This window comes from Triticum aestivum, chromosome 6D, assembly GCF_018294505.1.
Source record: "Triticum aestivum cultivar Chinese Spring chromosome 6D, IWGSC CS RefSeq v2.1, whole genome shotgun sequence".
NCBI lineage: Eukaryota > Viridiplantae > Streptophyta > Magnoliopsida > Poales > Poaceae > Triticum > Triticum aestivum.
In genome coordinates, this window is record NC_057811.1 from 77,519,766 (window position 1) to 77,537,008 (window position 17,243).

Consider the following 17,243-nt stretch of genomic DNA (forward strand, 5'->3'; position numbering starts at 1 on the left):
TTTGGTTGTTGTCTCAGTAGCAATTAATTCATTTGCACATTGATCTTTTTGAGAAGATATGTCACAATTAACCTGTTTCTTCAGTTTTTCAAAATAAGTATTGGTGATTTCCTATGTTGCTATAAACTCATTTCCCCTACAATTGTTACTGATCTCGTTTTAAATATTATAGGATGAACGGAAGTGTTCTTACTTGGAGTGGGTTGATCAAGTGTGGCCACAGTCTTTGAAGATGTGCCTAGCAAAGCCCTGGAGCATGTATGAGGAAGAGAACAGAGGTAGGCTTAGAGAAAGTGTTGTCAACGCTGAAGAACATTTGAAGATGCGGGATAAAAAGAGGAAGGTGGAGAATGAGCTCAGATTTTTTAAATCGGACTTTGCTAAGATGGTGTTGGCGAAGGAGGAGGCACTTTTCCCAGTTGGCCAGTGCAAAACAGGTTCTTACTGAACTGAAAGCAGAGGTGGATAAGACGAGCCTGGATGATCTCGATTAGGGAAATGGATATATTGTTCTAATATTGTTCTTATGAAGCTGAACTAACTATATATATACTGTGTTGTTTTCAGGTAGCTATCGTAATGTGATGTTAAAATATATTTATGTGCCTTATATGAAATTGGCAAAGAGTTGTTCGATGTGAAATATGAATTTACGTAATACTAGAATTATTAATTGTAAACTAATAAACGGTTCAAGCAGTAAAAGCATGGATAGCCCAATATCACACAGTTTTCTTCATCAAATCATGTATGATGTAGTTGATAAAAGCAAACAATTAATCAAGGCAGAGCGTGTGATAGTTACACCCATCACACACGAGCCTATACATAAACTTGTGTGGAATGTACATACGAACAAAAACATTTTTCCTGGATTGACTGTGTGGGATGTACATATGAACGAAAATGTTTTTCCTGAATTGATTGTGTGGGATGTACATACGAATGGAAATGTTTTCCCTGGATGGACTGTGTGGGATGTACATAAGAACGGAAACGTATTCCTTGGATTGATTGTATGTGATATACATACGAACGGAAATGTTTTTTTTAGATCCACCGTGTGGGATGTACATACGAACGGAAATGATTGGGTTTCGATGCCTCGCCCGATCGCACACTCACTTGGCGATGGTTCCAAATGCCATCGCGGAAAAGGGTTAAAACCGTGTATATAGCACCGACGCGTACCAGTGACTACTCCACGGCCTCCGCTTATAGGGCACAGTTTTTGGGCTTGGTCCTCTTCGCCATGGACCAAATGCTTTGGAAGGCTTGGGCCCCACCGAAAGTCAAGTTCTTTGCTTGGCTCACGCTTTTGGATAGGATCTGGACTGCTGACAGATTGAAGAAGCGAGGGTGGCCTAACTGTGGCCCTTGCCCTTGTGCCGATGGGTGCAGGAATGTGGCCCTCATCTTTTCTTCAAATGTCGCTTCACTCTCAGGCTTTGGAACCTGGCTATTCAGAAATTTCGCATCCACGACATGGACACATCCGCATGGCACTTGTTCGACTCCATTCAGGCCTAGTGGGCGAGCACGTGCGCCGCGGCACCACCGATAGAAAAGCAAAGGCATTGATTACCATGCTAGTGTCATGGGTCATCTTGAGTGAGCGCAACACAAGAGTGTTTAGGCAAAAGAGCGCAACTCAACAAATCTTGCTCAACATCATTGTCGACGAGGCAAATACGGGTCTTTTTTATTGCGAGAATAATTGTCATGCCTTAACATGGGTGCGTGTTGTAACAAACTCTTTCTCCTCTTTATTTAATATATGAGGCAAATTTTTTGTCTCCGTTTCAAAAAAATATATGCTATGAGTAACATCACACATATCGATACAATATGAGTCTATAGCCTAATAAATAAAATTTTGTATGACACCACATATAGTCTATGAATATGTGTATGTTACTCTCCACGGTGGCTAGTCGAAACGGCCGTTCTGCTGGCCCACATCCCACATCTGAGCTCGTGTGACCAGTGGGTTTTATATTTAGGAACGGAGGGGTGTGTGTTATCAAAACTCGCTTTGGCACATGGAAGCACACAATCCTGCCACCGAAAAAATATTTTGAAGTGTGAAAAACTTCCAAACAAAAAAGGTATATACATCTCGACATTATATGTGTGCATGTTAAATTTTAAAGAAAACCGATATTTTTTGTGGCTTGTGTAAAAAAGACAAAAAGATGTCTTGTGAAAAATATTTTTTAACGTTAGATTTTGTCTTTTTCACACGCGACACATAACTTGTCGGTTTTTTCGCGAAACGACTTTGTGAGGATGTATAATATCAAAATGTATACGTCAAATTTTTGTTTGGAAATTTTTGACATTTTAAAATACGTTTAAAACACATTTTAAAACCAGAAGCGCGCGCTCCCGCGTGCCAAAACGCCACTCTGTGTGTTATCATCTTTTTTGGGAAAAAAGGATTGGTACCATCAATATATTGCTTCTCATTACATAGAGTTTCAACACATATTCCATTTTTCTAGGCCTTGATCGCTATGCAGTTTGTCCGGTGTAATTTTTACGAGTAAAAGTAAGACAATTACCACCATAAACGCAGGAGAGAACAGAGCTGATCCAGCCACCGTCATTGCGGCTTGGATGCATCAACAGACAAAGTTCTCTGAAGCTCTGCAAACAAGCCAAGCTCACCAGTTTGTCCGAGGGTAATTTACGAACTAATACCAGCAATTGAACGAACTTGGCAAGCAAGCGGTAAATCTAATCTCCGCAACATAGGCAGGCGTTCATACAACTGTTGTACATCCTCATACTGTTCAATATTGCTGACAGCCAGCTTGTCTGTTTCAGGTATCGTCACGAAAAAACAACACAGTTTAATTTAATCGAACCTAAGGAGCTGATATTACAAGCAAAATTAATTCAGCCCAAAGTCATTTCTGGTGCAATTCACCGTCTTCAGAAATGGATTCACACGCATCACTGTCGGAAGGGAACAAATGCAGCTCCCAGCTGTGCATCACACAGGGTGTAGGCTTCCGGGCTTAGCTTCTTCTGAAACTTCTCTTTCAGATTGAGCCTCGTCACGGTTTGCAGAGCCCGCGTGCAGAATCTACGCACCTCCTGGCGACGCGACTTGTTTTCGGGCATCTTTGTGAGGATTTCCTGCATCAGCTCGCACAGCAGAGCCATATGCTTCTTCAAAACCTTTGATGCGCTCGAGACATCGTCGCCGACCCAGGATTTCAATATGCAGTCCACCAGCTCCAAAGTTTGAACTCTTCGGTATTCAGCCTTGGTGCTGCCGATCTTCTGTAGAGCAAAGCCGAAAAGCTCCCGTCCTACCCAGGGGTTCCTGCGGACAGCCTCCTTCACAAAACCAATCTTCAGCCGCGATTTCTTGTTGCTGAAGTAGTCGTTCAGCATGTACTGGAACTTATCGACCACACTTGCAAGTTCCTGCTTGGAACAACCCTTGGAATTGATAATCTTCAGAATCCAAAACGTGGCATTTTGGGCCGCAGAAGCAACTTCTTTGTATCGTGACCGTGATGCCAGATGCAGAGCCTTCTGCAGCAAACTTTCAAGTCTACTAAGTTCGACATCAAAGCCTTTTGGACATTCTTTTGCTTTGAATATCCTTTTCTGCAATATACCACCAATACGTTGCCTGAACTGCTCATTGCCATCGGCGCTATGTGATTTCACAAAAGCTTGCATTAAGAAAGCATACACATCCAGCACCAGTTTTTTTCCTGCAAAGTTGGGAGACAGATGGTTCAAGAAAAAAAAAATTGCATAACATAGGTAGATCACATAGAAGAAAACAATTGATACAAGAACACATTAAGATAAGCAAAAGAGAAGAAAACAAACACCTCCAATGCTGTTAAACATTAGATGGTCAAAGTTCTGCATGTTAGTATATTTTAACAGATAAAAAAGGCAAATATAGTTTTGTCCACAAATAGCTATCTAACTAGAAAGTGCAAGCTACAGAAAATATCAACACAATAAAATAGGCTTTTGTATGTCTTTCATCGGAATGGCAAACCCAAACTAATGATCTACTCCCTCCATTCCTAAATATAAGTCTTTTTAGAGATTCCATTACAAACTACATACAGATGTGTATTCATTCATTTTGCTAACGGAGTGATACACAATTACAAGTGTCATTTTAGCTGATACACGACATATAGACAACAAAAATAAATGAGTGGGAATATACCTGGATTCCTCTGAAGATATATCTCCAGTAAAGTAAGCACGCGAAGCTTAAATCGCATAAGTTGAGATTGCTGGGTTTCACTACCAGGAAGGTTGTTTCGCTCCTTGAAAATCCTCGCAATATAAGGATCAATACGGAACATAGCATCGTCGTCCATACCATCTGAATCATCTGAATCTTCCCCACCTTTGGTAGCTTCTGCCTCATCTCCATCTTTTGCCTTATTGTCGACTGTTTCTTCCAAATCATCCTGATCCTCGTCTACTTCATCAGCTGAATCATCTTCCATTTCCTCATCCATTTCATCTGGGGCATCATCAACATTCCCAACATCCGCATCTTCCATTTCATCATCATCTTCGATATCAACACGAGCCTCATCTTCATCATCATCGCTATCTGTTTGACGACGGGAGCCTTTCAAATCTATCTTTACAACTCTCAGCATATCAAGAAGCCCTGTTTCTGTAATCTCATCACTGAACACACGGAAAACCTGTGGTTTCAAAGAGAAGACGTAGTTAGTTACAGCAATAAAATACTCCCTCTGTACACTAATATAAGACGTTTTTGCAGTTCAAATTAATGTACAGAGGTAGTATATGCCAAGAGTTTCAAAAAAAAGGTGAGACGAGCATATTGTCTGCTTCCATTTTGACTGATACAGATATGGAAAATGTACATTTCATGTTTAGGAATGATGATGAAAATATATTACATTGACTGAAAGAGGCACAAATGATTAAGATGAATGCACTCTACTTATTTCTTAGTATCATCACTTTAGATTTTTCAAAATTGTAAAAGTGCCAGCTGCTATGAATACTTGCCTGTTCAATGGCAAAACACACGGGGCCAGATACATGAGGCAAAACAGAGAGAAAAGTCTGCACAAGTACATCAATAGACTCTAATGACCCATCCTCATTAGGCTCATCTGACCCATCCTCATCAGACTCCTCTGTACCACCCTCAACAGATTCCGGCGCACTGGAATTGTCGCACTGAGCAATTGAAGGAAATGTTTTCTTGCAACATATAATCACATCAATTGCAGCCTCCCAGAACTCCTCTGGATGGAGCAGAACTTGCAGCAGTAACTGAATAAGGAGATAACGTATCACGTGCATTTTAGTTGAATCCAATCCAGTGCCAATTTTTCTTTCCTGATCACGCAGAAAGAAACCACAGATATCAGATAAAGACCCAACAAGGATATGCATGAAGGAACATCAATGATAATTTACAGAACTGTTAGTTTCAAACAACACTACAAAAATTCCATGACTCTCACATAAGCAAACATAGAAGGATATCCAAAACAACAGAAGAAAGTAATGCACTTCTCTTTGGTCACAGGCTATCACATTGTCAGAAAGTATTCATGCAATCCTCTAATGGCACAAGTTCGACATAAGAGCAGCTACAGTGGTAAAAAGGTAGCCCTCTCTTATGCCCTCCACATCTACTATCACATTGTCAGAAAGTATTCATGCAATCCTCTAATGGCACAAGTTCGACATAAGGGCAGCTACAGTGGTAAAAAGGTAGCCCTCTCTTATGCCCTCCACATCTACAGATGATAATAATATAATGTTGCATTTGTTTAATCCATAGCAACATTTCACACACACACCGACATATATGCACAACCAAGTAGGGCATGTGTACACCTAAAAAAAAAACATGCTCACTACATCATCTTTGCAGACCAATAAAACATAATCTAGAGCATATAAGCAATGAATAAGCCAAGTGGAACAGCAAGCAGTCACAAACCTCCTGGAAAAGTGCAGATTCCGTAGCCAGTGTTTTCTTGAATGCATTATCATCATTGCTGCTCAAGGTTCTGAACAGTGAAACTGAAGGAATATTGCACACAGTGTTAATGAAACGCATGAAGTAGAAGCCTAAGTCATTAGACTTAACCCCGCTAACATGCAAAGCCTCGTCCTTTTGTGCATCTTCTAGTAATAACTGAAGTTGTTCAATGCATTCATTGCGAAGTGATGTTGATATAGCTGTCTTTGGCCATTTGAACTTCTCTTGCAACTCAAATGATGTCACCTCAGTTCCTAAAGAGGCTGAGAACAGACCTTGGACTGCAAAGAATTTTAGTATCTCAGTCTGCACCTGAAATTTTTCTTCAATACACTTGATCATCTCAGAATCTGTCAGCGAACTTCCTTTAGATGTAAGCTTCAGATTTTTCAAGACAAATGGAATTGTATTGACCACCCAACTCTTCAGAAGGTCAGCGTTCCCTTCGCCAACAAGTTCCTTATCTTCAATTGAGCCAACTTCTGAATTCTCATCAGTTGTCTGACTTTGATCAGATGGTTCATCTGCAACAGAACCTTCATCCACAAAGAGTGCCATCAAATTTTGCACAAGATGCAAACAATCTTGGCCATTCTGGATCTTGGCGATCAACCCTTTAACAGTTTTTGTTTTTGTCAGGCTGTCAAATCTTCCAAAGCTATACTTCTGCAAGTTGATGACAACAGCAACACAACGATCATTGTCATTGCTTACTAAACTGACTAATTCTTTCAGAAAATGTTGACCGGCATTGTACAACCACGATGAAGCATTAGACAGAATGTCCATCAATCCAAGAACAACTTTGCTGGACAGAATTACTTGAATAGATGATGGAGATAGTCTTGGTAGGAGATCAATAATTATATTAAATGCTAGATGCTTCCGGTCGTGAGATGAGAGCAGCAATGATCTTTCAATAATAACCTCACAGAAATTGCGTAGGTTCTTTTTTGAATCCTCAGAGGAATTGCCTTTCTTACTCTTTTTGTGCTTTTTGCTAGAACTCGTATTGTTATCACTCTGAGAAGCTTCCTCCCGGATGAGCATGTCCGTGATAACATGCCATATACTATGAATGCGTGGAAGACAAAATGCAGATTCCTGCATAAGTTTACAGCAGAACAATTAAAGGATCAACCAGCAAATGCCACAAAATATACAACATTTCAAGAACATAAGAACATACACTGATTATTTCAGATAGAACATAAGATGTTAAAACTTTATTGAAAGTTCCTCCTGAAACTTAAAATTGCTCAAAATTACCTTAAAACAAGCAGCAAGGGATAGAAGATGCTCTTCTGTGAAAAAATTGTCAAGACTGAATGGATATGGCAGAAGCTTCCCAAATATCTCCCTCTGAACATTACTTCTTTCTTGGAACTTCAAAGCCAGGAAGAGCGCATCTGGATCTCCAACATTAGCAGCTCTGTTGAACCAATCTTGTACACAAGGGGTATCTAGAACCTCAGAGAATATAGCTTCATCTGGCAGCTGCAACACACAGAGAAGTTACAAAGAAACAAATCAACCAAGCGATCACATATGGGAACCATTCACAAATGACAAATGTACAAATATTAGTTTTGTTCTTTAATTCCATTTTACCACAAATGGAAATAGAATGTGCGATTGCAAAAACTAGTATAGTGCCAGCAGCCATATGCGCATAGCCAATACTGCAGTGCTGGGTTCATAATGGTGGCCTATTTGTAAAAAAAAAATGTAATTTCTGTCTTTGCATGCTTATCTACAAAAATAAATGACACCAAAGTTACTGGTTTTTGCATTTGCCCCCTGATTTACAGCTAGATTGGGTGGGGGTGGGAGGTAATAGCTCGTCAGAAGGCTTAATAATGACCAAAGGCAAAAGCGAAAAATGATGGCATATTTGTGAAGGATACAGATGTATATTGATGAAACTATTTAGCAGAGGAACATCCATTCATGCCTCTACACTAAAATAATACAGGTTTCAAACCAAATAAACTGCCAATTTTGGTTGATGCTTAAAACCAATATATTTCCTTCTTCAACGAGCCATCAATAAAAACAAACCACATAAAAAAAGATAACAAAAAACAAGCAAGGGAGGTAAGCACACTACAGCAGAAAAGACTAGCACACTTCTCTGGGGTTCTAAAAACACACAAACAACTGGTAAAAAAATAAATATTCATGTTAGCTTGTTTTGGCTGGTAGTTACTTGACTGCTTAGCATCCTAGTACTTTATACTTGATATACTTGACACGAACACCTAGTCCAACTCACTATCGGACTCAGAATTAAGGTTACTTATTTTTAGAATGTCTTGTCAACCATGTGATACAACAACCTCATGTAAATCAGGGCAGAGGCTATGGTCACAGATTTGTTGTACAAATAAGCAGATTGAAAGATCAGATGGTGATGTAATCAAGGATTGAAATTGCTGCACCACAGTAACACCAGTTTTTTTTATTTTGCGACATTTGTTGAGTTTATTTATTTATTTTAAATATTTATCAAATTCTAGCAGGAAAAATATGTTCTCGATGTCCACCAGCAAATAGCATAGACTGCCATGGGCTGCACTGATGCTGTTTCACCTTTCAACGGACACAAGAAACCTTCCATAGCATGCATGATATTTGTAGTTCTACTAGAAGATTAGAGCACTGCATGATACAAAAATTGTTAAGCATGCACCTATGGTATGTACCTTCCTGGTTAAATCCAGAATCAATGCAACCGCAGGCTCGGTGAGATATCGTTTCTTATTTCCAAGTTGCACAACCTCTGTAACAAAATCCCTGAGAATAGGAGAAGACTTATCACGTTTCCACTGTCCTAAAACCCTTCCAGACCTTGCAAGTGATCCGAATCCAAAGAGGCGCCCCAAAAGATTGTCCTTAGCTTCCTACAACGGAATGAGCACTGGAGAATTAAGCTGACAGTACAGTGGGACAAAAGAAATGTGCATCTAATCATGACGCAAGTTACCGGTCCTTTCATGGAAGCCGAATATTCCAGCAAAGCAGGTATCAACTTCATAACGGCTTCGACGCTGATCGCTTTAATTGATTGGAGCACAGCTGCGAGACCCAACGCAAATCCTTGCCTTGCAAACTGCAAATAAGAACCCCGAGCATATAGCAATTAATTGAAGTGTGTCGCTGCAGTTTAATCATTCCATTACATCACAGAACGTAGGTTCTGTCCTAGACTCAGGACAGCATTCCTAACCTCTCTAGAGGAAGAGATACCGCGGATGAGCCGCCGGATGGCATACCGCACGGCGGGCGCGCAGTTATCCAACCCGTCCTCCTTCTCGGCCTCCATCATCTGCGAAGGGCCGTCGTCGCGATCCCCCTCTTCCCCCTCCCCCTCCTCCCGCGCGGCCTTCTCCTTCTCGTACGCCCTCTGCACGTCCCGGAGCTCGGCCACCAGCGCCTCAGCCGCGGCCTCCCTCAGCGAGGCCTCCGGCGACGCCAGGTCCCTGAAGACATTCATGTGGAGCCCCGGCCCCGCCACCACCGGAGCGGGCGCGGGCACCGGGACCACCGCCGCGGCCTCCTCCGCCGCCGCGGCGGGTGCAGGCGCGGGCTGCGGCTTGGGGGCGGCGGCGGCCTTCTCCGCGGACTGGCGGTGGCGGTCCTTGTCGAGCTGCTTCCGCTGCTTCCTGACCTCCATGGCCAGCTTCTTCTTCTTCTTCGCCGGCACCTCCCCCGCCGGGCCCGCCGCCCTCGCCGCGGCCTCGTCCTGCGAGGAGTCCGACGCGGCGGGGCCGAGCTCCGCCAGCGCCGTCGGGGGCCGCTTCTTCCCGGCCATCGGATAGGTTGGTTGGTTGGCTGGGTCTCCGCGCCCGAGCCGCCGTCTGCTGAGGTTTATGCCCGAGAAGAGACGGGACGGCCAAGCTTGGGGGAGAGGCGCGGCCTACTACTAGGGTTAGGGTTTTTGCTCCCGCCCCCCTCCCTCTTATTTTTTCCCCTTCTACTGAAGCCAGCCCAAGCCCACCACCGTGTCACGGGCCGCGTGCTCTATAGCCCAGTTATCCCGGCCCGAGACCATCAGGCCCGTGAGCATTAATTCTCTCTGGCAGGTGGCGTCCAGGGCGGCGTGTGGGGCCCACGGAATAAGGCGACGGGGCGAGGAGAGAAGGAAAGGGGAAGGGGAACTGGGAAGCGTGTGTCGGCGCGGCGGAGCAATGGCGGACAAGCCGAGCCGGGCGCTGGTGCTGTACGCCGCCGGCCACGCGGCGCTGCTCGCCGGGGGCGGAGGGGGGAAGGGCCACCTCGACGCGTTCGCCTCCATCGCCTCCTGCGGCTTCCTCTCCGTCCGCACCCCCGCCGTCAACGGTACCAATCCAGCCCCCACCCCCTCTCGCGGTCCGCGCGGTTGCTCTGCTTTGCTTACCCCCCATTAAACTGAGAGGTTTCTGGGCTTGTCTCTCAACCTAGAGGACGGAGGGGACAGGAACAGCGGCACGATTCTCGAGCTGGCGCAGCTGCTCGACGTGTACGATGGCCTCTACCCTGCCAAGGTGTGATCCTGCTCTCCGGGTTTGCGTCAGGAGGAAGTAGCTGCAGAGAGGGTTTGTGTTTGCGGTGCTGATTGTATTTGTTGCACTTTAGGATGGGGAAACTGCCCGGGTGGATCCGCAGGAGCTAGTAGTCCCCAAGCTATCCGAGAGGTTGGATTGTGGTTGGTCTTTTGCCTTGATTATTGTTATTAGTTTAACCATTGTAACTGTGAGGACTGACTTGCTGGTGAAAATCCAGGTTTATGGGGCTGAGAGCTGCTATGGTCACCAATTGCCCGGGTGTTAGCTCATTCGCGGCGAATCTTGGCTTCCACGTTTTTGGAACTGAAGATTTCGCCGCTCAGTCAGGTTCAGGCAGCAGTTCTAAGGACACTAGAATAATCGACCGGGCGTTCACTCTGCTGGGATTTGCAGAGTGGAATGTCCAGGATGCGTCTGAATTCGATCTGGTCTTTGTGCATGCCGCAATGGAGAACACAGCCAGCAAGCTGGGGAAATTAGGGATGAAGACGGATCTCAACCGGCTTGACAAATTGGTGGCTTCCGTCATGGAAGCTGCGCCGGTTGGTTCAGCTGTCGCCGCCCGTATTCATGTGTCTGTGATCTTGAGCTATGGATCTGCTACTGAAAATAAGGAAGAGGCATGCCTCATCGTAAACTCTTCAACCGAAACTGATTCCGACTTGAAGTTACTCCGTCCACGCCAGAGCTACACTATGAAAGCAGGAAAGACGTTGGATGATGTCAGGTAAATATTGTTCTTGGCTAACAAAAAAATGTCATAACAGATGTTTTGAAGTGGAATCTTTATTGCAGAAAAATGCTCCTTTATATTCTGTATGTGTTTGATGTGAGTTGAACCATATCATGGCCTTCCATATATAATCTGTTTGTCATTTCCAGTCAATATTTCGGTGTACAAAATGACTCTGCAATGGCTCGTATCACAACCATTTAGCCATCTCATGAAAGCTAACAGCCACGTTTTGGTTTTGTGAAGTGAAGTTGAAAAATGCCATTCTAATGCATGACAGGACAGGACTAAATTATTTTACAGTAGATGCTACATCAGTCTATGTGCCTAATTTTGTTGTTTTACGCACTCAACCATGGAGCAATGTATTGTACAATGAAAGCACATCTGTGTACAATGACGCGTCTAGACTTACACAAATAACTTTATTATGCATATCCTGTAGGAATCATCATCCAATGCTACTGGCACAGTGGCAACAAGGAGTAACACGTTCTGATTTGGCCAAAGAGTTCTCTTTTGAGGAATTTATAAAGGTCTGCTTAATGCACTTTTTAGAATGTTTACCTGAATCATAGAAACTTTATCAAATAATACTGTATATGCAAGTTTGTTCCTGTGATCCTGTTTATTACTTCTGTTTCTTCAGTTGTTTATAATGAACAAACACTGCAGTTCTCCCTTTTTCTAGTGTGGGTACTGGTGCCAGCATTAGAAACATGCCAGTACCTTTTTTAGGAAATAGAGTTTGTAGATTAGAATAAGCCATGTAGTATTGATATTAATTCCTTGGGTAGTGGGCAGTTTATGTGATAATATAGTAACTATGGTATTACTCACCATGGCTGGTTACCCAAAAAACATCTTGTAGTAGGTATGCAGCATAAAATAATTGCTCATTTTCATTGCTACTGGATGGTGACGTGTATCATCTTTATAGGATGCCCTAGATGATTGTGACTGACCAGAATGAGTATGCTCCACAACAGTAAATCGCAGTAGCTTCTTTCCTGTAAAGCAGTTTCTGAAGGGGTCACACTAAATGGCAGCATTGCTATTGCTTTTACATTCTCACAGCTTCCCCGTCTGTGTGCTCATCTGGTCATGATGTAGAACCTATGCTTCCCACCATGTTATGTTTCTTTGTGTTTGAAGTTTTGGCTGGTGATTCTTAGTTATTTCCAAACACAGGTCTTACCATTTTTTCTCTTTAGTTTCAGTTTCCTTAAATCATTTAACTAACTTCATTTTGTAATGTAATCAACAGCGTGCCGGAAACTTTGCTATGCTTGCTGAGCGCTTTCTACATGAGGTTGCATTTAAGCTCTGGAAAGCGCCAAAATATGGAGCATAGTTCTGTCTGAGGAGGTTTTCTCTTAATAAGGCGTGGAATCACCTAATAAAAGAGGTGTTAGACAAGTACTTCTTTCAAATGGGTACTGCGGCAGATATTGCAAATAGATGAGTTCTGTACTCTCCTATGGTCCTCATTTGGTATCACCCATGCTCCATGCCGACGATGCCGTGGTACTGGGAACTCATAGGCTCATTACCAGTAGTAGTTACTTCGTGGAGTTCTGTTGTGAGCCTCTCTAACGCTTAACTTTCATGAAACAATGCCATTCTTCGCAGCTTTGCTTGAAATTTCTTAACGTGGCAGTTGTTTCTGCGTCTAGCTCTGTATCAGCTTTGTACCATGTGCGGATCACTGTATGTATTGCTGGAAATGATGACCGGCTGGAGCATCAATTTTAATAACAAATACCGGAATATGTTTTCCTACAGAAGGATAATGAATTTCTTAAGGCGGTACCAATCACCTTTACTTGCAGCTTCAGATCTGTGCTTTTACATATCAGCTTGTGTCCGCATGATTGTGCTCGTGTCAGTGTCAAGTATATACATGCAAACTTGCAAAAGGATTAGAATCCCTGTGGTACAAAATTATCCATCCGTATGTCGTCCTATATGTTGGCTATCCTGATTGAGTGCGCCAAGCAGGAGTAGTGCCACACCTTGTCGATGGTGGCCTTTCAATCTTGCAATATGCCGGTGATACACTTCTTTTTTAGGAATATGACCTCGATAAAGCTCGAAATCTGAAACTCTTGCTTTCAACTTTTGAGCAAATGTCGGGCCTTGTTATGAACTTCCATAAAAGTGAATTATTCTGCTTCGAAGAGACCAGACATATCTGGTTGTGCATAAGGTCAATTCTCGATTAAGCCCTCCTTCAATTTCACAGAGCTGTTTGTTCTTACACTGCTCTGTCACCAAGGCCTGTGCTTTGGAAAAATATAGGGCAAAACAGAATGAGCATGGATATATCAATGCGCATGGAAAGCAAACCAAAACAAGATATTTCAGCTCACCGCAGTTCGCAAGACCGAGTAGCTAGTGCAACATACACCAAAACGATTGCAACAACAGTTAGGGCACAGGCATGAGAAGACTAACTAATAGATGAACTTCAAGTGCTCGACGAAAATTCCCATCCTTGGTTTTGAACTTTTGATGCCTCCTAAAGAAGCACAGAACATTCAAGCTAGCATATCAGAATTGAGATGGTCTCATGCGTCTAGCTATAATTCGGCATCCACTATCGCCACAAGTGATCCAACGCCCCTGGAGTAGGAAGGAATGAACACCCACTCCCTCTCTAAGGCAACTTCATTCTCTCTTGAGAGCTGGGGCGCCCGCTAGTATCATCTGAGACAGGCGCTCCTCGTAGTCCAGTCCCTGGAACCCAGCGATGTCCAAGTGTACAAGACGCTCCAGTGAGAGCTGCTGGTTCTCCCAGCCGTCTTCGTCGTGGCAGACGCAAGCTCGATCCAAGCATGCCGGCTGATCCAGTTCACCAAACGGTCAATAATCAAGCCATGAGATGAACTTTTCTCGACGAAGAGCCATGAGACAACTAAAACGTGAAAAAGTAAATTTCGTACCAACGACATTTCAACCCTTAGCTCTGGCAACCAATTTGGACGCACACAGTATATGTATTTCAGTGCTGAATTGCGTGTTTAATCGATCGATTTCGGGTGCTAGAGGAACTCACCTTCTCGGTGCCTCTCGTGACATCAATGCGGAGGTCTTCAAGATTGCTGCATTGTGCAATGAGCCTTGCCAAACTGGAAGCATACGAATGCCCCTTCCATGTTGTGATATTGACCGTCAGAGCAGTGATGTTAAGTAGCTGTGGTATGTCGTCCACTAGTATGCTCGCACAATCCTCCATCCCTGAACCCGTGGCATCCACCAGGGCCTCCCTCATATACTGCACAAGGAATATTTCGGCATTCGGCAGATAAGTACACTCATATACTACTGCATTTGGGGTACATGTCTCAGTATACGGCAGCTAATCACTACATTAATAAAGGAAAACTGAAGACAGAAAGAAAGTGTACACAGGTTACGAAACAGAGTGTATTAGAAGATAGTATTTGGAGAGCTGTATATATACATCAGAAAATGCATATCAGAGTACCAGTGATCATTGACAAATCGTTTATTACAGGGAATGGAGGTTTAAACTAGGGAGAATGGCACATTCTATTATACTCCTACACAGCAAGCTAGTACATCAGAAGTCAGAGCAATTTATGGGGATTTACAGACTCAGTGAAGTAGATTAGATAAACTTCTCGACATTCTTAACAAGCTCAAGGATGGCCATGATAAGACGAGTGTAACATATTTTTTTCGACAAAGGGTGTAACATATGACTGCATTGAACATTTGGACGTTTGCTTCATGTGGCATGCATCTAACTAACAGGTTGTATTAGTCAACAAGCTAGTTTGTCAGAAGTCAGAACACTATCTATAAGGTGATCTACCCAATTTGTGAAATATATATTAGATGCAGTTAGAAATACTCTTAACCAGCATAGCTATGAACATAGTAATAATTAAGATGGTCATAATTTATGGCTGCATTGAACATTCAGAGGTTGTTTCATGGCATCTGAAGCTTAGTAGCTTACGCTGGGCACATGTAGGTCCAGGGTAAGGCGGTTCGCGGCGGTGCATTGCTTCAGGATCGATATGGCGGCCTCGTTGCGGGCGGCATGGTTGGCGTGCCCGTGCGTCCACAGGGGAAGCCCCCCGATCTCCCTAACGGACGGCCCGCCGTCGAACTGCAGGCCCTGCATCCTGCACATGCTGGAGCACGTGAGCGCCTCGAGCGCCGGCCCGGCGATCGCCAGCTCCCCTGCGCTGGACTCCAGCCTGAAGCACTCGGTGACGCGGAGCGCGCGCAGGCGTGGCGCGCTCACCTGCAGGCACCACAGGTCGCGCACGCCCACGATCGCCAGCTCCTCGAGGTCGCCGACGCAGAGGTCCAGCTCCCCCACGCCCGCCAGGTGCTCGAGCCGAAGCCTCTTCAGGCGAGGGAAGGACGGGGACGAGAGGAGCCCGCTGAGGCGGTGCTCGTCGCCGATCCGGGCGTTGCTGAGCAGCAGCTCTGCGAGCGCGGGGAACGAGGCCTCCGCGGGCGCGGGGAGCGCGAGGGTGGCGTCGCCCAGGGTCAGCGCCACGGTCGCCGCCGCGGCCGAGCGCGGCAGCTCCAGAGCCATGCCGTTCTTCTCTGCTTCCGCCGCCGCACCCGACGCGCACTTCTCGGTCGTCGACCGCGGGCGTGGTGGCAGCTCGAGCACGAAGGAGCCCGCGGCGCGGGCCATGCCGAAGCGCAGCCACGCGCGGACGTGGTCGGCCGTGACGAGCGCGGCGTGGGGGTGCTCCGTGGCGTACGTGCCGAGGCTGGCGATGTAGTGCTGGTGCGGGGCGCGGAAGACGAGGGAGATCTCGAGCGACTCGACCTGGGCGTCGGCGTCGGCGTGGCGGGCGAGGGCGGCGCCGATGGAGGAGATGAAGCCGGGGGCGTCCGCCAGCGGGAACCTGGACGGGTACTGCCCGACCGTGAAGCGGAGGCGCGGCGGCTCGTCCTCGAGGACCGGGCCGTAGTTGGCGCGCCGGCTTGACTTCGGCGTCGGGCCTGCGACGGCGGCCGTGGAGGTGGAGGAGTCCATGGGGACCGGCGGGCGGGCGTGGCGGGGTTTAGCGTGTGAGGTTGGATTTGGGTCGGGGGGATGCGGCTTCGCTTTTGTGGAATTTTTGGCGGAGAGGAACGGCGGTTGGGTTTGATTTGGGTTGGGGCTTGGGATTTGGGAGGGAAGAACGGCCCTGTTTGTTTCGGATTCTGGGAGCAGATTTTGCTTTGTCAGTAAAACCGAATCTAGAATATGAAACAAACAGCTATTTGGAATCAGCTTTGTTAGTGAAGCTGAATCTGTATTTGGATCATTTTTAGTGCAATTTCCCGAAGCGCCTCAAAATATACTTCGGTGGTGAAGCTGATTCTCAGAATCAGATTCGCCAGTGAAGCGAATCCACATGTGACTAAAATCCAAGCGAAGCTGAAACAAACAGGGTTGCATTCATGCAAGACAACGGAATCATAGTTTCACCACACAGGCCACGAGAGAATATCAGGGGAAAACCAAAGCTACTACGATGAAAACCATGTGAAAATTATGTTGTGAAGTTAAAAAAAACAATCTTAAAAGAAAATGTTGTGTTAAGAGAGTGATGTTCTACTGGCATGTAAAATCCCAAGTTCAAACTCTAATTCATTTTCGTGGTGTGAAAAAACAAATTTGGTACTCCCTCTGTCCATCAGTGTCAAAAAACGTCTTACATTAAAAGAACGGTAATGTAAATGTCACTATTCATTGCTGAATTAGTTTTTCCATTCCTCGTAAATGACTTTGTGTTTGAACTTGGAATTTCACATGCTAATGGAACAGCACCCCTCCCCAACAAAAGAACACTAACCTCTTAATAGTGTGTTATGTATAGAATTTTTGGAAACTTTCGAATGTGGTTCCCACGAAGTTTTCATTGTAACTTAGTTCCATCAGATTTTCTCT

General features: G+C 44.9%; 3 protein-coding genes across 3 annotated transcripts; 1 reads left to right on the plus strand and 2 right to left on the minus strand.

Annotated features, from left to right (window-relative positions):
* Nucleotides 1-2,709: 2,709 nt before the first annotated feature.
* Nucleotides 2,710-9,960, minus strand: LOC123143652 (rDNA transcriptional regulator pol5). The gene is made up of 8 exons (XM_044562600.1): nucleotides 9,261-9,960; nucleotides 9,018-9,143; nucleotides 8,737-8,934; nucleotides 7,301-7,528; nucleotides 5,990-7,135; nucleotides 5,041-5,376; nucleotides 4,211-4,706; nucleotides 2,710-3,734 (listed from the first exon to the last, which is right to left on the minus strand). The coding sequence occupies exons 1-8, from the start codon at nucleotides 9,843-9,845 to the stop codon at nucleotides 2,959-2,961; spliced, it is 3,891 nt and encodes a 1,296-aa protein (XP_044418535.1). The 5' UTR covers nucleotides 9,846-9,960; the 3' UTR covers nucleotides 2,710-2,958.
* A 164-nt stretch (nucleotides 9,961-10,124) lies between these two features.
* On the plus strand, nucleotides 10,125-13,101 carry LOC123143656 (uncharacterized). The gene is made up of 6 exons (XM_044562602.1): nucleotides 10,125-10,372; nucleotides 10,475-10,557; nucleotides 10,649-10,707; nucleotides 10,796-11,305; nucleotides 11,757-11,847; nucleotides 12,579-13,101. The coding sequence occupies exons 1-6, from the start codon at nucleotides 10,222-10,224 to the stop codon at nucleotides 12,663-12,665; spliced, it is 981 nt and encodes a 326-aa protein (XP_044418537.1). The 5' UTR covers nucleotides 10,125-10,221; the 3' UTR covers nucleotides 12,666-13,101.
* A 654-nt stretch (nucleotides 13,102-13,755) lies between these two features.
* Nucleotides 13,756-16,479, minus strand: LOC123143653 (uncharacterized). The gene is made up of 3 exons (XM_044562601.1): nucleotides 15,300-16,479; nucleotides 14,370-14,588; nucleotides 13,756-14,155 (listed from the first exon to the last, which is right to left on the minus strand). Exons 1-3 carry the CDS (start codon nucleotides 16,341-16,343, stop codon nucleotides 13,982-13,984), a joined length of 1,437 nt encoding a protein of 478 aa, XP_044418536.1. The 5' UTR covers nucleotides 16,344-16,479; the 3' UTR covers nucleotides 13,756-13,981.
* Between the last annotated feature and the right edge of the window lie 764 nt (nucleotides 16,480-17,243).

Coding starts and splice junctions, on each gene's coding strand:
- LOC123143652 (XM_044562600.1), bottom strand. CDS start 9,845: ATGGCCGGGAAGAAGCGGCCCCCGACGGCGCTGGCGGAGCTCGGCCCC. Junction 7,529..8,736: donor TTCTGGATTTAACCAGGAAG/GTACATACCATA, acceptor TGTGTGTTGCAG/CTGCCAGATGAAGCTATATT. Junction 3,735..4,210: donor ATATCTTCAGAGGAATCCAG/GTATATTCCCAC, acceptor CCAACTTTGCAG/GAAAAAAACTGGTGCTGGAT.
- LOC123143656 (XM_044562602.1), top strand. CDS start 10,222: ATGGCGGACAAGCCGAGCCGGGCGCTGGTGCTGTACGCCGCCGGCCAC. Junction 10,373..10,474: donor CCGCACCCCCGCCGTCAACG/GTACCAATCCAG, acceptor CTCTCAACCTAG/AGGACGGAGGGGACAGGAAC. Junction 10,708..10,795: donor GTCCCCAAGCTATCCGAGAG/GTTGGATTGTGG, acceptor GTGAAAATCCAG/GTTTATGGGGCTGAGAGCTG.
- LOC123143653 (XM_044562601.1), bottom strand. CDS start 16,343: ATGGACTCCTCCACCTCCACGGCCGCCGTCGCAGGCCCGACGCCGAAG. Junction 14,589..15,299: donor TGGACCTACATGTGCCCAGC/GTAAGCTACTAA, acceptor TTCCTTGTGCAG/TATATGAGGGAGGCCCTGGT. Junction 14,156..14,369: donor TCACGAGAGGCACCGAGAAG/GTGAGTTCCTCT, acceptor GAACTGGATCAG/CCGGCATGCTTGGATCGAGC.